The following is a 16,437-nucleotide window of genomic DNA, read 5'->3' on the forward strand; positions in this document are numbered from 1 at the left end:
CAGCCGTACATTTCAGTAAACTGATAATATGATGTGTACAGGTTATAGATGTTTCTTTATGGCGCTTTTTTTATTGAATCATATTTTAAGGGTTTTTTTTGTATAAAAAGTGTTCCTATATACATTGTAATAATGTTATGTTACATGCATGGACTTGTGGAATAACAGCCTTGGCGAAAGGAAAATGAAATGAAAATGAAAATGAAAATGAAAATGAAAATGAAAATGAAAATGAAAATGAAAATGAAAATGAAAATGAAAATGAAAATGAAAATGAAAATGAAAATGAAAATGAAAATGAAAATGAAATGAAATAAAATGAAAGGAAAATGAAATTAAATGAAGTGAAATGAAATGATATGAAATGAAATGTAATGAAATGGGTGTCTGCAATATAACTACTGATGTTGTCGCAGACACGTGAGTGATGAACACGATTGTCCCCATATTGAATAATTAGGGTATAGTGACTTCTAATTCGTAACTTCAGGTTCAGGTGCAATTCCACATTATGTTGAATATGACTTAAATACACAGAGTACTGCAGGTTCCACAATATTTCATCGAATACATGCAAGTAAGAAGAGATTATGACAATGTATGTAGCTCCGAATAGTTTGTATACGAAATAAGGAGTAAATGTCAAGTTTAAGTGACGTACCATTATTGCGATAGTCTCTTCCGGCCCCTTTAAGTTTTCCTCGATTACAAGGCTGCTTTGACTATCATGAGAGGAATGATAGAACTCATTCTTATTAATGTCATGTTTAAAGAAATTGCTAATACTTAAGAGTTTGTGTAATGATTTATGGGCACCTGCAAGGTGCTGACATCCACATCCTGGCCACTTTGAATCTGTATTGGCGTCTAACTGATTTGTGAAAACATGGGGAAATAAAGGTTTTCCGAACATCCTGATTATACTATTAGGTCCGAATTTGATGAAACAGCTATTCAGTCTGATGTTCGTTCGATTTACAACTTCGTACAGTCCCATTTCATGTATACCTCTACATAATCACCAACGGTACATGAAAACAAGAAGTATACTCGTAACTTAAACTTCGTAGTCCCATTTCGCGTATCTATAGTCTATATATCACCGAAGGTACATGAAAACAAGCTTGTACTCGTAACCTACAACCACCGTTTCTTGAAATAATGTTCAGAATAGTACACTCATATCCACTCTCCCATTTTAATTTCAAAGAACAATGCACTTCCAAATAAACCCGTGTTGAGGCTTTATACCTATAGAAGCCCAGTTTGGTTGCCTCATACATAAAAAAGGGCACACTTAGTGGGAAAACCTTCTAGCTAGCGTTTGGTTATCACCTTCTGCAACAACTTTCAGACCAAGCGTGTTATTGCATGTATCTGTTTGGGTTGCCCGTCCTTTTCTGGACAATAAACAAGCGCAGAAACTATCTTGTTCGCTCCTGATCGGTCCTTTGCTGCGGCGTAGGTCGACGGCACAGCAACTGAGGTTGTTATCTTTTTCCAAATTGCAGAATAGAGGGCAAGCATGATACTGATTATTAGCGTGGTCGCCATTCCCACCCCCAACATCACTATCACCACCAAGATGGGGAGTTTCAGAGGCGCCACGTCTCGTAGTCTCGTTTCAAGAGGCAAGATGGCGTTGAAATCACGTTCTTGTCTAACGGTGGCTGGCGACGAGTCCATGTGAGTGGTTAGTATTTCGCCCCGATCGTCCATGACAGCAAAGCGCAAGGATTTCGAGGATGGCCGGGCCGTGCTGTGGCCTCTTCTGTGAGTTCGATCTCCGAGTGCTTCATGAGATGTTCGCCGGAAAAACTCTGCGTAATTTTGAAGGAAAAATCCATGCAGACATTACGGTCCTACGTAAAATTGTCTATACAAAAATAAACGAGTTAGATAAACGAGTTATTCAACGAGTTCAATAAACGAGTTAAATAAACGAGTTTTAAAATATAATAGACGAGTTGTGCAGTAATGAACTTTCAGTGTTTGCAATAATCTGATTCTCCATATCTGATTTGTCACGTTCGTAACAACACTGGCAATAACTATTACTACTACTACTTCTACTACCCTACCACCACTACACACACACACACACACAACTAAACAGTTTGTATATACAATCGAGTATATGAATATAAGAACGACCCAAGTCCATGGAAGACCATTTCGAGTAAACTTAAAAAAACTTCATATCTTTTTTATTTGTCCAATAATATTCTATTTAACTGCGATGGGAAGGCAACATTGTATATGCAAATTAGAACATATATTATTATGACAATTAACATTTACATTAATTGTGGAGAGGCCATTTTGTGTGATGGACTTGGGTCGTTCTTTGATTCATATGGACTTGGGTCGTTCTTTGATTCATATACATGATATTCTGCTATAGAGATGAGAGAAGGACAAGAGAGGGCGCTATAATATGAATGTAAGAATGACCCAAGTCCTTCATTCTTACATTCATATAAGATTTAACTCATTTATTTCAGGCACTTCCGGGGGTAATTAGGATTTATCATTTATACACAAGATGAGTCCATGCATAAGCTACAATTTCCCATGTCAAACTGAATTTGGCCAAAAATTGGACTTGGGTCATTCTTATATTCAGGTCTTCAATCTCTTTGTATGAAACCAATCCATCAGTGCATGTATCTCGTTGGTACAACCAGTCTCGCTGATGGCTTTGCTCGCTTCTCTATACTTGTGTGTTTGTTTGTTTGTTTGTTTTCAAGGCTTCAAAGCGATTGGCCTATGAGATATCCAGGTATACCTCCTGTAGAGGTCAGTGGGATACACTCTATCAAACCTTACCAAGACACTTGGATGGGCAGTCTGAGTGGTCGTTTGCCCGCAGAAGACAATTTCTTTTGGAGCACGGTTCACAGATACGGAGGAAGTTGTCGCAGTAACGGTCGGCGAAATCGTTGCAGATTCCTCGGCACTCATCACTGTCATCGAACACGAGGACGTGATTATCACTCTTGCTGGCTTCGGCATTCGATATTGGTGTCACGATAACGATGACGACAACGACGAGGAGAAAAACGAAGCAGCTGGACGTCATCATCCGTTGGCAGGAATTTTGTTCCATAACTGCAAAAATGGATAACATTCATCACAAGAGAGGCCATACAGGGCGTATCAAAAAGAATGTTACACTTTTGACAAAATTGTCTAAATTACATTTCAAAATATTTTGAAGATTTTTTCGTATTTTTGGATGCCCGATAATCTCATCTATGAAGTGCAATCAACAAAACAAATTTTTGTTCATGCTTGGCTGAATACTGACGCTCTTCATCCAGAGTGTAAAAAATGACTTGCGCCAAATTGAAAGAGGAGGGAAAATTCAGCCAGCAGTCCAAATAAGTGTTCTCATTCAAACAAATTGCTCTTTTGCTCACAGTTTTGATTATGTTATGATAGTGTAGGAATTTTCTGACGATTTTGTGTAACGTTTTAAATTATTCCATTGTGTTATGGAAGGTTGATTAACAACTTTAAGATCTTTTAAGCACAGGTATCACAAATCATGCACAGACATATATATCGAACCCAAATGCCAGTCACTTAGTCAAGAAGAAAAGTGCAAAATTAATGCATCCTCAGATCATTCGATCAATACAATACAATACAATCAATCAATCAATCAATCAATCAATCAAACAAGCAAGCAAGCAATCAATCATTCATTGAATCAATCAATTAATGTGTCCGTGTATTGTGAAAGCTGTGCTTTAAAGATCTTGAAGTAATTACACACTCTGATTCTCACCAATTAATTTAGAAATGAGATCATTAGAATTACGATAAAGCTGACAAGAAAATCTCCGACTATGATAACATAATTAAAGCTTTAAGCAAAAGAGCAATTTGTTTGAATGGGAGCACTTATTTGGACTGCTGGCTGAATTTTCCATCTTCTTTCAATTTGGCGCAAGTCATTTTTCACACTCTGGACAAAGAGCGTCAGTGTTCAGCCAAGCGTGAACAAAAATTTGTTTTGTTGATTGCACTTGATAGATGAGACTATTGGGCATCCATAAATATGAAAAAATCTTTCAAATACTTTGAAATGTAATTTAGACAATTTTATCAAAAGTGTAACGTGTTTTTTTTTTTGATACGCCCTGTATACACAAACTGATCATAAACGGACCCATCACAATTTACCTCTACTTTATAAGGTTAAAAAAAACCCAACAACAACAAATTCCTTTACATATACAGCGGCAGTGTATTCGTTTTCTCGGAAGTTAATTGATAAAAAATAATCAATCATTTTCATATTTATCGCGACATCGCAGTAATCATATCTGTTAATACTAAAACTGTGTCGTAAAGTTCTCTAAAATTCTAAAATTTCAGTGTAGGTGTAGTCATATCATCGACGGTAAAGCTTGAACCTGCATAATTTGACGTTTTGGACGTATCGGACAATGTGTAGGAAATTCCGTGCTCTTTTTGATTTCTCATCTGTAGTATTTTATGACCCAACTTCCGTTTACAATGGGACCAAACGGAACAACGTTCGCTACGATGTTATCATTTCTTTGTAAGACTTCAGACGTTCACACTACGCCATTCAAAATGGGAAACTAATTTCGTCGAGGGTGATATTAGAGGAAATTCGTTGTAATCTGGTGTTGTTTTTCAAACTACACAATTTATTTTGAGGCAGTGGCGTGAATGGCACTCTCAAGATTCATTGCTTTTTTCCCTCTATGAATGTTTGTGAGCAGTAGTGTCTTCAGAACCGAGAAAACAGAAAAGTGTGTAAGAAATTTGAAATTTGTTCACTGAAAGTTTGTTGTCGTTAGTAGTTCCTGTTTGCTTTCTGCAGAGTCTGAAGATGTTTTCCAAATATGGAGCTATTTAGTGTTTTGGTTTTTTTTTTCGGTGCGTTTTGAGTAATTTGTATTGCCTCTCATTCTTGTCAGTGGCGTATCTAGGGAAAACGGCGCCCGGGGCAAGCGCGAAAATTGCGTCCCTAATTTCTGAAAAAGACTAGTGTTCAACCCCAACCCGATCCCGGCAGGGACTTTAAGCAAAGTCCACATGATATGCTTTTCAAGCTCTTAACAGGGGTCTTTTGAAAGTGATTTAAATGTAATGAATTTTGATAAATTTTGGCGAGCGAGCGCAGCGAGCGAGCCGAAAATTTTTGTATTTCAGCTGACAAAACATGGAATTCTTGTCATTTTTTGCTTATCAAATCTTACAATTCTAATCAAGATAGTGACGGCCTTATAGATAACGATTTATCTATACCAAGAAACTGAGTACTTTAAAAAATAATCTAAATCAGGGGGGCATTTCATGAAGCATTTTGTCCGACAACTTGTCGGACAAAATTTGCTCTTAGCCAATCAGACGCAAGGATTTCAGTAGCTTTTAATAGTTTGTCAGACGAGATATCTGACAAATTGCTTCATGAAATGCCCCCTGTACGCGCGATTGAGCCGAAATTTGTATATTTCCGCGTCATCATGACGTTTTGTTCGTATCTCCTTTTTGTTTTGATAAATTTTGGCGAGCGAGCGCAGCGAGCGAGCCGAAAATTTTTGTATTTCAGCTTACAAAACATGGAACTCTTGTCATTTTTTGCTTATCAAATCTTACAATTCTAATCAAGATATAGTGACGGCCTTATAGATAACGATTTTTACCAACAAACTGAAGACTTGAAAAAATACTCTAAATTAGTACGAGTGAGCCGAAATTTGTATATTTCCGCGTCATCATGACGTTTTGTTCTTATGTCCTTTTTGTTTTGATAAATTTTGGCGAGCGAGCGCAGCGAGCGAGCCGAAAATTTTTGTATTTCAGCTTACAAAACATGGAACTCTTGTCATTTTTTGCTTATCAAATCTTACAATTCTAATCAAGATATAGTGACGGCCTTATAGATAACGATTTTTACCAACAAACTGAGGACTTGAAGAAATACTCTAAATTAGTACGAGCTATTGAACCGAAATTTGTATATTTCCACGTCATCATTACGTTTTGTTCTTATCTTCTTTGATTTTTTTGGCGTCCCCCCCCCCCCGTATTTTCGAAACCGTTGGCGCCTTCTTTTGATCCAATTGGCGATCGCTTCAGAACGAAAGAAATTGCAGCCGCTGCTCCGTGAAACATTTTGCCTGCTAAACATAAAATGACATGTGTGAACGCAATAGACATTGTCATTTTGTCCGCGCCATCATCCCATTTTGTTCTCACCTTCTTCTTCTATATAAAATTTAGAGAGCGAGCGCAACGAGCGAGCCGAAAATTGTTGTATTTCAGCTTACATAACATGGAATTCTCGTGTGAACACAATAAACATTGTCATTTTGTCCGAGTCATCATTATGTTTTGTTTTTATCTTTTTTTTGATTTGGTTTTCTGCCCCCCCCCCCACCATTCTTCCTTCCCCCCCCCCCCCCCCTTTCCGGTGAGTTGTTTCTTCTTCTTCTTCTTCTTCTTCTTCTTTTATCTGTTTCTTTTTTTCTCCCTTTTTTCTTTTTTCTTCCTTTTTTTCTTTCTTCTTCTTCTTTTTTTTTTTGCGCCCCCAAGGAGTGGCGCCCGGGGCACGTGCCCCCCTTGCCCCCCCCCCTAGATACGCCACTGATTCTTGTTTATTATGCTTTTTCTTCCGCACGCTTGGGTGCATTCAACCTTTCAAGCCTAGTTTCACAAAAGTGTACTATAAATACCCTACTGTATCATAATAGACTTGTACTGGTTGTTCTGTGGTAACTTGTTGGGTATGCATTGGTACACAAACTTTGATGCGAAGAATGTGGAGGATTCTTCGTTCCGCATTAAGATCTTTTGCGATATTATGGGGCTACCGTGGTGACGGTTCGATTCCATTAAAATTTTCTCAAGAAATTCATGAGCAATAAGAGTGATCATACCACTCATAGCTGTTTCAATTAGTCTAGATTGACAAGGCATGGGACTTAAATGTACGTCTCTTTGAAGAAATGAGCAGAGACAACTTATACCTTCACACTCTCACTCACATAATTTTGGCTCTTAGATAATAGACAAAAAAAAAAACACCTGAAATTCTGTAAAACACACACACACACACACACACATAATATACACATTAAAAAAAAAACAAGTAACAGAACACGAAACAAAGCAAAAACGGTCCACAGTTCCTGATAAACAAATAATCATATTAAGGCAAGTTTCAATACAACTTTAAAGAAGCAAGAAGTTCATATCAGAGAAGTCAATCTTTTACAGACGGTCATTTACTATTATAGTGAAAAAAAGTAGAGAAAAAGCGACATAAGGACGACAAATTTCGTTCCCATCAGCTATAACAAACGTGGCACAATGGTCATTACATCTTTTTATGGGTGCGAGCATGATGATATCTATTGGTATCTAAATTACGTAGAAAGAATACACAAGTTCATTGTCCAGCTGATGTGACGACAATGGCCTCAAATGCCCTGGCTTGTAAACACCGACCTCTTAACTGCTCTACACAAGAGCCGGACATATTAAAACAATAACTTCACTTACCCCGATGAATCATGTTAATGAACAGGATACTTTGTCACCTTTTTCCAAGAAGTTCTATAGAACCTGATCAAAGGAATATCTGGGAGGAGCGTTCACTGTCCAATGCTTACCTGGGAAGTAACAGGCGAAAAACTGGTGATAGTTTGAAATGTTGTGTTGGTAGGTCTCTTTTAGGCGTTGCCGTGGGGTGACGCAATTTTACCATTGCGAAATGAGGGAAAGCCCGCTCACTGACTAATACTAGTAGTATACTAGGCAGCGGTCAAAAGAGGGCGTCTTCAGTGATTACTGTTCGAGACTTCGGGGCTGCCATGCAGCATCAGAGAATGCACTCCTATGTTCAAAGTCATGCTTGTGCGGGACAAGGTATAAGCACTAGCAAAAGGTTATGCATATGGATCTAAGCAATTGCTTGAGCTAGACCTTCTGCTAGACGAGCTTGTGCTTTTGCTTGAAGCAATTGCTTGTTTTATGCATTCGGCCCAATGTCAAGGGTTGCCTGGTACGTGTTTGCTATCTATCGCTGCAGTTATCGGGTCGTTGTATGGGGATCTTTAATTTTTTTTTTGCCTAATTTCATTTTTAATTCATTGAGCATTAATATTGTTACTATTTCTTCCTCTTCCTCTTCTTCTTCTTCTTCTTTTTGGTGGGGGGGGGGGGGGGGGACCCTACAAGTGCCGAGTATAATCATAATGCCAGAAAGTAGTCACCTCTAGCAACAATGCGCATGACAATTTTGGGTTTATAGGTTGGCCAAGGGTAATGATTTAGCAAGACTTCTATTATGATGAAATGTAGGAGGATTAGTAAAGATGAGAATTGTCACGGTGCATACTTGTATTTAAGCTGGAAGATTCGTGGTTTACCCTAATGAAAAAACAAAACAAAACAACAACAAAAAGGACAGCAACAACAGCAACAATAACAGCAGTATCAAAACCCTTAAACAAACTGTAGTGTCTGCCATACACTTCTTGCACCTTGGTTTGTTATTACGGAAGCACCTGTTGTACTCAAAGCATGATAACTCCGCAACGTGACTTGACACTATGTTTTGAGTGATAGCACAGGAATCGATAACCCAAACCCCTTCACGTATTTTTTTTTTCCCGCTCCATGAGCAGATAAATCAACCGATGAATAATCAGCAGATAGACAAGTGAATAATCACAATGATAATGCCAACATGGGTAATGATGGTGTTATCAGAATTGATGGCTAACTACAGGAAACCGATCAAGCATTCAATTGTGATGTTTCAGCCTTATGTTCGAGGCGTATTTGTGTGAGGACTTACACGTCCGGTTTACAGGAGGTGCATGATTAGGAGACATCACTTTCAAAAGTAAAAGTCGTGTTTCCGTATATATTTTAAGGCCAACACTTTGAAAAAAACCCCATCTAGTTAGGGCTTTTATTATCAGTCACTGTATTATCAAAGATAACACATCAACTATAATTATCATACAACTGTATTCCAATACAACGTCTGGTTGATGTAATCGCCTGATGCGGTGGCAGATTTTGGAATTGATAAGGAAATGGCGCCATCCAAACAACAGTGGAAGCTTGATTACCTACCAACAATGTAATTGAGAAGCGTCGATTAAAAGATCCTGTTACTTTTGTGTGAGGGTGTTCTCGCAAACAACTTCAGTCGGGGATATTTTTTGTTTTGTTTTGTTTTTGTCTTGTTGTTTTTTTTACTTCAGTCAAACGGGGTATAATTTCACATCTCAGGTCATATGCCCGTTTGTTCCGAGAGTTAAAAAAAAAAGTCAAAAAGCGCCTTCTCAGGACCCTAGGGTACTCTATAGTGACATATAATGTACCTGTGTAATGGAGTATGCCCAAGCTTTACCTTGAGCGAACTATCCTATCCCCGATGGAATCATACGAGAAACGATGTGTGTATGTGTGTGTGTGTGTGTGTGTGTGTGTGTGTGTGTGTGTGTGTGTCTGTAAGTGTGTCTGTGTGTGTGCATGTCAATATATCGGAAATTATATTTTCTTTTGGGGAAGGTCTTATGATTGCTATGTGATAGTAAACTTAATTTTTTTCTCTCTCTCCTTGTATCGCTGTACATTATCCAACTGGCTGTAGTCATTGGCGTACGGATAATTATCATCCTGTATATGCACGAGTCTGTGTGTATGCGCGGTATGTGTGTGAGTGAATGCTTGTTTGTGTAACAGAGACATACATATAGGGCCTATGTAATATCTATATATATATATATATATGAAGAGTTTTTTTCTAAAAAACCGATAAGTCCATTTTTGAAGATTTTGAAGTACGGTCTCTGTCATAAAGTACAAAATAATACCTTTTAAATGATATAATGGTCAATACATAAATAAAGGTATATCTTTGAAGTTATGGTCAAAAGAAGCAAAACTTTTCCTATTATTCTCTTTATTTTTCTTGACCTTTAATCGCGAATATCTCCATTTGGCAAATATGGACTCATCGGTTTTTGCGAACAAACATATATATATATATATATATATATTATATGATGCCCTACTTTGGCAAAAGGAAGCAAGTGACATTTTTATGGATATTGACTTTTTTTTATTGATTTGGCATACTTGAGGCATGCTCTATTCAACTGAAAAATCCAGGTTACATTGGCCCATTGCTTAATTCGGGTGGCAAAAGGAAGCAAGAGCACAAAATTGTATGAAAAAATTGACCAAAGGAAGCAAGTAACATTCTCATGATAAGATTGCCACTTCCTTTAGCTAATTTTTATGTTTGTGCTACAAGTCTATAACACTTTGCCGACATTATTTCTCATCACAAATTTCCATGTTGAAAGGCCTACCCCAAAACATATTTTCTTCATTTATAGCATTTGTACTAGATGTCACTTGCTTCCTTTTGCCAAAGTAGGGCATTACATATATATATATGTTCTCGTTTGTGCGTCTGTCTATTTGTAGGCTTATAACTCTTATTGCAGCAGCCAAAACTATAACTGAGAAACAAAGAACACATGGTATATACACGTCCTGGGAAATACCCAACCATGCAAAGTCCAAAGGTCGTCTAATGCGACCTCGGGATATCCTATTCATGTAGATCTATTTTCCGTTGAAGAATGATCCTCTCTTACCGCCAAAAAGAGACTCGTGACAATAGAAATAGGCGTGTATAGTCATCTCTGGTTGCTGTTGATCATGTTGGAATTATCATTGGAAATACTGGACTATTACACCTGCAGAATTAACCCCGTCAGAGAGATGGCCATAGATTCACGTAAGTACATGCTGAAACCTACCCTGTCCGAGCTCTTTTTACAGTGTTAAGCCACGAAGCTACCATATGGTAAAAGCTATACCAGTTTCGACAAGGCTTGTTTGATCTAATAATTCTTGTATGACTATGAGACCGTCCTGCATGCTGTCGCATCGTTGTTCCTGAATGCTATTAATACCACAGTGGCAATGATCATAACCACCACTCTAGTTCTGCGGCTGTTCACATCTTCTTCTTTAATGCATATCACAACTGCCACATTGTTAACAACAGGTTGTACATACTGCTAGTTACAATAATGTCTGCTCTTTGATACGCGTATACATTTGATAGCTGTAATGATGTGACGGGGGCAATAGTTTTTGTTTACTCCCTTTGTCTGGAAGCCATATTCATTTATATCATAATCATGCCTACCACTTAAAAAATCAACAACAATATCATGATACTACTTGGCATGCATAATACAAACATATACCAGGAGAGTAAACGAGTCTAGTCCTCAAGACGAGGGGGTAATGACCTCCTAAACTGTCAAGGGATGAGGGTAGGTGAAAATTCATCCAAATTTGAAGAAGGGTACTGAATCACACCGATGATGGATGAAAACAACAATCAAAACAAGGAACTTGGAAAACTCACTAGTAAAGGTCAGCGAATCCTAGATGAATACTTAAGTCCATTCACGTATTCACGCCCATTCACTACAATATCAAACTGTGAAAAATAAAACTGTCTGCAAAGCGTCCTCTCTCTATTAGAAAATGTTGGGGGATAATCATTTATATTCAGTCACTATAGATAAAGTAAATTAGATTGGTATCTCAGGGTTAGAGTGCATTGCAAAAAAAAAAAATCACTATTTCATCAACGTCGTAACAGGTATATCTTTGTTGGCTACTCCGACGTCATTTCCTACATACAGAATATGTGCAGGAGCTATAATAACACAAACAGTTGTCTCAACTTCTGCATTATAAACTCGAATATAAAGTTTACACTACATAATATTCTATCATAATACATAATTATGATTATGTTCAAGGCGAGCCCTTCCTTTCCCTGCATTCTATAAATATCACAGTATCACGTATAATATCCCACATCACCTCTTCTATCCCATAAAATGTGATATCTGTATTTCTTCCACATTTTCACTCCCTTTCCATCGCATTCATCTCAATATGATTTCTGTTTGTTTCATTTTTTGTTTTTGGATGTGTCCATCTACCAACAGTAAGAGAAAAGCATATTTTCCCTAAACTCTAGATCCACCAAACCTCTGCCTGGGGCATATCTATAGAGATTCATTCAGTCTAATAATGCATGTCGCTGTACTTACATCAGCCACGTTGTCTTTCAGTTAGTTTGTGCAATAAAAACAAATATATACATATACTAGATCACCGATAAAACACAAACTGGAACAACTTCATGAAAGCTACACATCACCAGCTTACTTTTAGCAGGGAGGTGGGCATCTCCCTGCTTTCGACACACACGTAAATAAAATAGGCAAGACAGAAATATCAAATTACAGAAAACAAAGAAAACCACGATGATATTGTATAGCCAATGCAAATTCAAAGTACAAAATCATACAGATATAAGTAAGGATGATTAAGATACAAAAAACAGAAATGCACCAACTAAAGTAAAATTTCATGTACTCAGTACTTAGAAGAAAAAACCCAATTAATAATGTAAAGGAAAAGAAGTGATTTAGTTCACGATTGACGCTTTACATACCCTCGTTTATACATTAAATACCAATAAATATGCCACTATGACTGCTGTCCCTATTGGAAATGTTGTTCATGCTACAATACTACCACAAGGTGGCAACGATGACAACTTCTTCAACAATGCTACTCTTGCCGTCGCTGCGACTACTACTGTACCACAACAACCACAGTACCACAGACCAGTATACCATTAACAAGAAGTGATTTTTTTTTTTCAAACTGTTCTCTGTTCTCATAAGGACAAATTTGAATAGCCTTTACGGTAAGTAAATAAATATCACATGAAACACATAGGTAGTTGGTGCATCTGTGACATAATAAAGGACAAACAACCGAATCACCTGACAAAAGGGTAAATGAAGCTGAAGCAACATCATGGAAATGTATGTTATGCAAAACGAGGGGAAGCGAATACAGCTATTATAGGAGAGGTGCACAGCATGAACAATTAATCACTGCAGAAAGAATTATTTAAAAGGGAAGCAAAGTACATATGTTACCATATCTTTACTGTTTGATTATACTGTTTAACGAGGGGAAATGCAAACATTGTGCTATGTGTTGTTTGACATTATACACGTGTGATTAAAGTCCTTTACATTCAAAATTATATGACACTTCTCAGCAAGAAAGCACAAGAAATGAAAGAAAAAGAAGAAGAAAACACAAACATGATATGAATACTAAAGTAACGATTCCTTTGTCCCTGTTTATTTCGATGGCCATACGTAAATAGAGCGTATTTGTATCGTCATTCTCGAATCGAAGTAGACCTAAAAACTAATAGTGGAGTATAGTGTTTCCTTGTGATGTACACACGTGATGTGGGGGAGAGGGGTGGATGTTGGAGTGTCAATTTGGCCGTGTGCACGGTGTGTGTTGCTTATAATATTCCTATCAATCACTTATTCACAACATTACTCTTTGGTATAGTGATACACTGAAGATAAACCCTTTACTTGCGGTTCCATCACAGTGAGATAACCAGCGATTCCATCTCTGAAACCCACCCACCCACACACACACACACACACACACACACACATACACACACACCTCACAGGTTTCATGCGTTTAGTTCTGAAACAAGATTTGATTTGCCTCCATTTTACACTCGGGATTCCTGGATAGGAGGTTGTTGATCATGGTTGGGGAGGAAAATCTGACCTTCTCCAACTAAAGCGGCGCCTCCTATGGGTCCTGTAGAGCCGAAGATTAAAGAAAGACACACACATACACATTAAAGAGAAAATAATTATGAAGTATTTGAAGTATGTGTCTACACACTTGATTTGCTTAGGTTATCCAGCTGGTTTAAACAAAATAAACTAACCGTGAATGCAAAGAAATGTGAAGTAATGTTTCTCGGTACACATCAGCGATTGAAAAAGTGCCAAACAGTACTTAACGGTTGTCATATTTATATAGGTGATAATGAAATAAAGAGAAATTAATGTTGCAAATACTTAGGTGTTATTATTGATCAGAATTTATGTTGGAAACAACATGCTGATTATGTGAAGAAAAAAGTGTTAAAGTTGTTATATCTATTTCGTAGAATAAGATTGTATATTGATAGACGCACGGCATTATTGTTTTACAAATCAATTATTCAGCCTAATTTTGACTACTGCGATGTAGTTTGGGCAAACACATACAAGTCCTATCTTAATGAATTACAAGTATTACAAAATCGGGCACTTCGGATTGTACTGAATGTGGATTATTTATTTCCTTCGCAAAATTTGTGTGATGTACTTAAACTAAAAAGACTTAGTGTGCGTTGGAGAAAACACTCAGCATGCGTTATGTACCAAATAACCCATAATTTTTGTCTATCATATTTAAGTAGTATGTTTCATGTGCGTGAAATCCCATATGTAACGAGATCTGGCAAACATAAACTCAAACTCCCCCAACCCAAAACTAATTATGGTATGCGATCTTTGATCTATCGTGGCGCAAAATTATGGAATGACCTAGATATAATATATGGTAAATTTGTTTCAGTTGAGAGTTTCAAACGTTATTTGAAGACCATTCCAATTGCATTGAATGCTTTATATTATTGAGTTTATGGCATTTTGATTTGGTATAATGTACGAGATATTATTTTTGTTTAGCTCTTTTTTTCTCTCTCTCTCTTCTTTTTTTTTCCTTCCTACCTCTGATTTTTTTTTGCTCCTTATTGTTTGAGTTTTTTTTCCTTATCTGTACCTCGCGTATACTTATATTTGTTTACTGTTTCAGCTAAATTTGTGTATTTCTTGTACAGTCATTTTTTTCATTTGTTGTTGTTGTTTTTTACTACTCTCCCCTATTGAATGTTTTGTGTATTGTTGTGTTGTTTTTACTTTGGTTGGACCCCTTCGAAAAACAGCAATTTGCTGAAAGGGCTATCCATCCCACAAGTGGTAAATAAATAAATACAAAAATACAAAAATACACACTTACGAAACCACAGGGGAGAAGGGGAAGGGGTACTTTCCCCTCCCCCCCCCCAAAAAAAAGGTGAACAAGCCCACAATACACCCTTTAATGAGTAAAACGTGACCTTACTGGCCTGCTCCTCACTCGGTGGATCAAAATACTAAAAGTCACTTTCACTCTTTACACGAGTTGTTTTTCTGTCTTTGTCTTTTTAGAGTGGGAACGTCACTATCGGGGGGGGGGGGGAGGAGGAGAAATCGTTCAACAAAGGGGGCACAGTATATGTTCAAAGGTACTGCTTACCATTGGGAGCAATGATTTAAAAGATGTTATCACACTGTATTCATAAATATGTGTAGTCAGTTGTATTACAAAAATATATCGTTCCGTATCAAAATTACCCTAATGGAACAAACACAAGGTCACACAGTATGGTCTATGTGGAAATGTCCCAATTTCACATAGTTACTATGTGAAATTGGGACATCACCACATGACCCACACTGTGTGACCATGTGATTGTTCCCTAAGGATTTTGCAATAAAGCCTAAAATAATGAGATATCACTATTTTTTCTCAATAAGCCATTACTGTAGGCGGTTCATTCAAGAAACTATTGTTCACCTTCTGTATATTCAACAATACTTAACATTGATTATAATTATTGCTCAACATTTTTACATTGGTTGTTTCATATTTTGGAACTATAATTTTGAAGCACTAAAGCTGGGTTCTTGTTTCATCTGCAAATTGTGAATAATGTCTTAAATATGGCATTTTGGGCCCTGTACGTGATTGTCCGTTGGGATGACGGAAACGATTCCTTGACACTTTTTGTTTTGTTTTGGTCGTTTTCTTTTTTGCTTTTGAGAGCCGCTAAAAAGACAATTCATCATGAAGACTCCTTAAAAAAGGCCTCTTATAGAACCAAAAGTGTACTCCCTGAGGAAAAAGTGTGACGGTTTTTTTTTCTTATATTTGCACTAAAGAAGAAAAAGAAGTGAACAAAAACACTTTAATTTTTCTAGGGCAATTGAAGGGACTGAACGGACAACTTCATTTCCTCAAAACCACGGAAATGCTCAGAGCTCGCTCGTTCGTGTGTCAGCTTTCACTTCCTCGCCCCGCGCCACCAACGGCAAGATCACAAGTCATGCTCACATGACGCGTGGTTCAAGAAGTTTAGAACTGCTTAAAAATCTCATTTGCAATGAGGTCATAATGTCAGCATTGTGATAAACAGAAGTAAACATCACTGCAAGCCTATCATTTCAACCCAGAAAGAAGCGAAAGGTCGTTATTTTAACCCCTCCCTCTATCTTCTGAAGCTTCTACACGTACCGCTCTCTTCGCCAATGATGGAAGGCCGTTCTTCGTCGCTAGCCACGCCTTGTGGACGCCTCTCTGAAGATTGTCGACGATTTTTGCGGTGGTAGACGACCGCCCCGA

At 37.5% G+C, this 16,437-nt stretch overlaps 3 protein-coding genes across 3 annotated transcripts in view; 1 reads left to right on the forward strand and 2 right to left on the reverse strand.

Annotated features, from left to right (window-relative positions):
• Positions 1 to 395: 395 nt before the first annotated feature.
• On the reverse strand, positions 396 to 7,675 carry LOC139741123 (uncharacterized). The gene is made up of 3 exons (XM_071651710.1): positions 7,549 to 7,675; positions 2,830 to 3,111; positions 396 to 1,820 (listed from the first exon to the last, which is right to left on the reverse strand). Exons 1-3 carry the CDS (start codon positions 7,559 to 7,561, stop codon positions 1,351 to 1,353), a joined length of 765 nt encoding a protein of 254 aa, XP_071507811.1. The 5' UTR covers positions 7,562 to 7,675; the 3' UTR covers positions 396 to 1,350.
• Positions 7,676 to 10,665: 2,990 nt separating this feature from the next.
• Positions 10,666 to 16,437, forward strand: part of LOC139741114 (uncharacterized) — an 87,811-nt gene continuing 82,039 nt past the window's right edge. The window contains exon 1 of the mRNA XM_071651703.1: positions 10,666 to 10,813. The gene's annotated coding sequence lies outside the window, so the exon portion shown is untranslated. The remainder of the gene's footprint in view (positions 10,814 to 16,437) is intronic.
• Positions 12,469 to 16,437, reverse strand: part of LOC139741113 (uncharacterized) — a 7,901-nt gene continuing 3,932 nt past the window's right edge. The window contains exons 3-4 of the mRNA XM_071651702.1: positions 16,330 to 16,437; positions 12,469 to 13,758 (exon numbers count right to left, since the gene is read on the reverse strand). The exon at positions 16,330 to 16,437 is cut by the window's right edge and continues 264 nt beyond it. Coding sequence (XP_071507803.1) covers positions 13,667 to 13,758; positions 16,330 to 16,437 — 200 coding nt within the window. The 3' untranslated portion in view covers positions 12,469 to 13,666. The remainder of the gene's footprint in view (positions 13,759 to 16,329) is intronic.

The sequence above is a fragment of the Diadema antillarum genome, unplaced genomic scaffold (assembly GCF_040938485.1).
Source record: "Diadema antillarum isolate AM-2024a unplaced genomic scaffold, OU_Dant_1.0 seq00000905_RagTag, whole genome shotgun sequence".
Lineage (NCBI taxonomy): Eukaryota > Metazoa > Echinodermata > Echinoidea > Diadematoida > Diadematidae > Diadema > Diadema antillarum.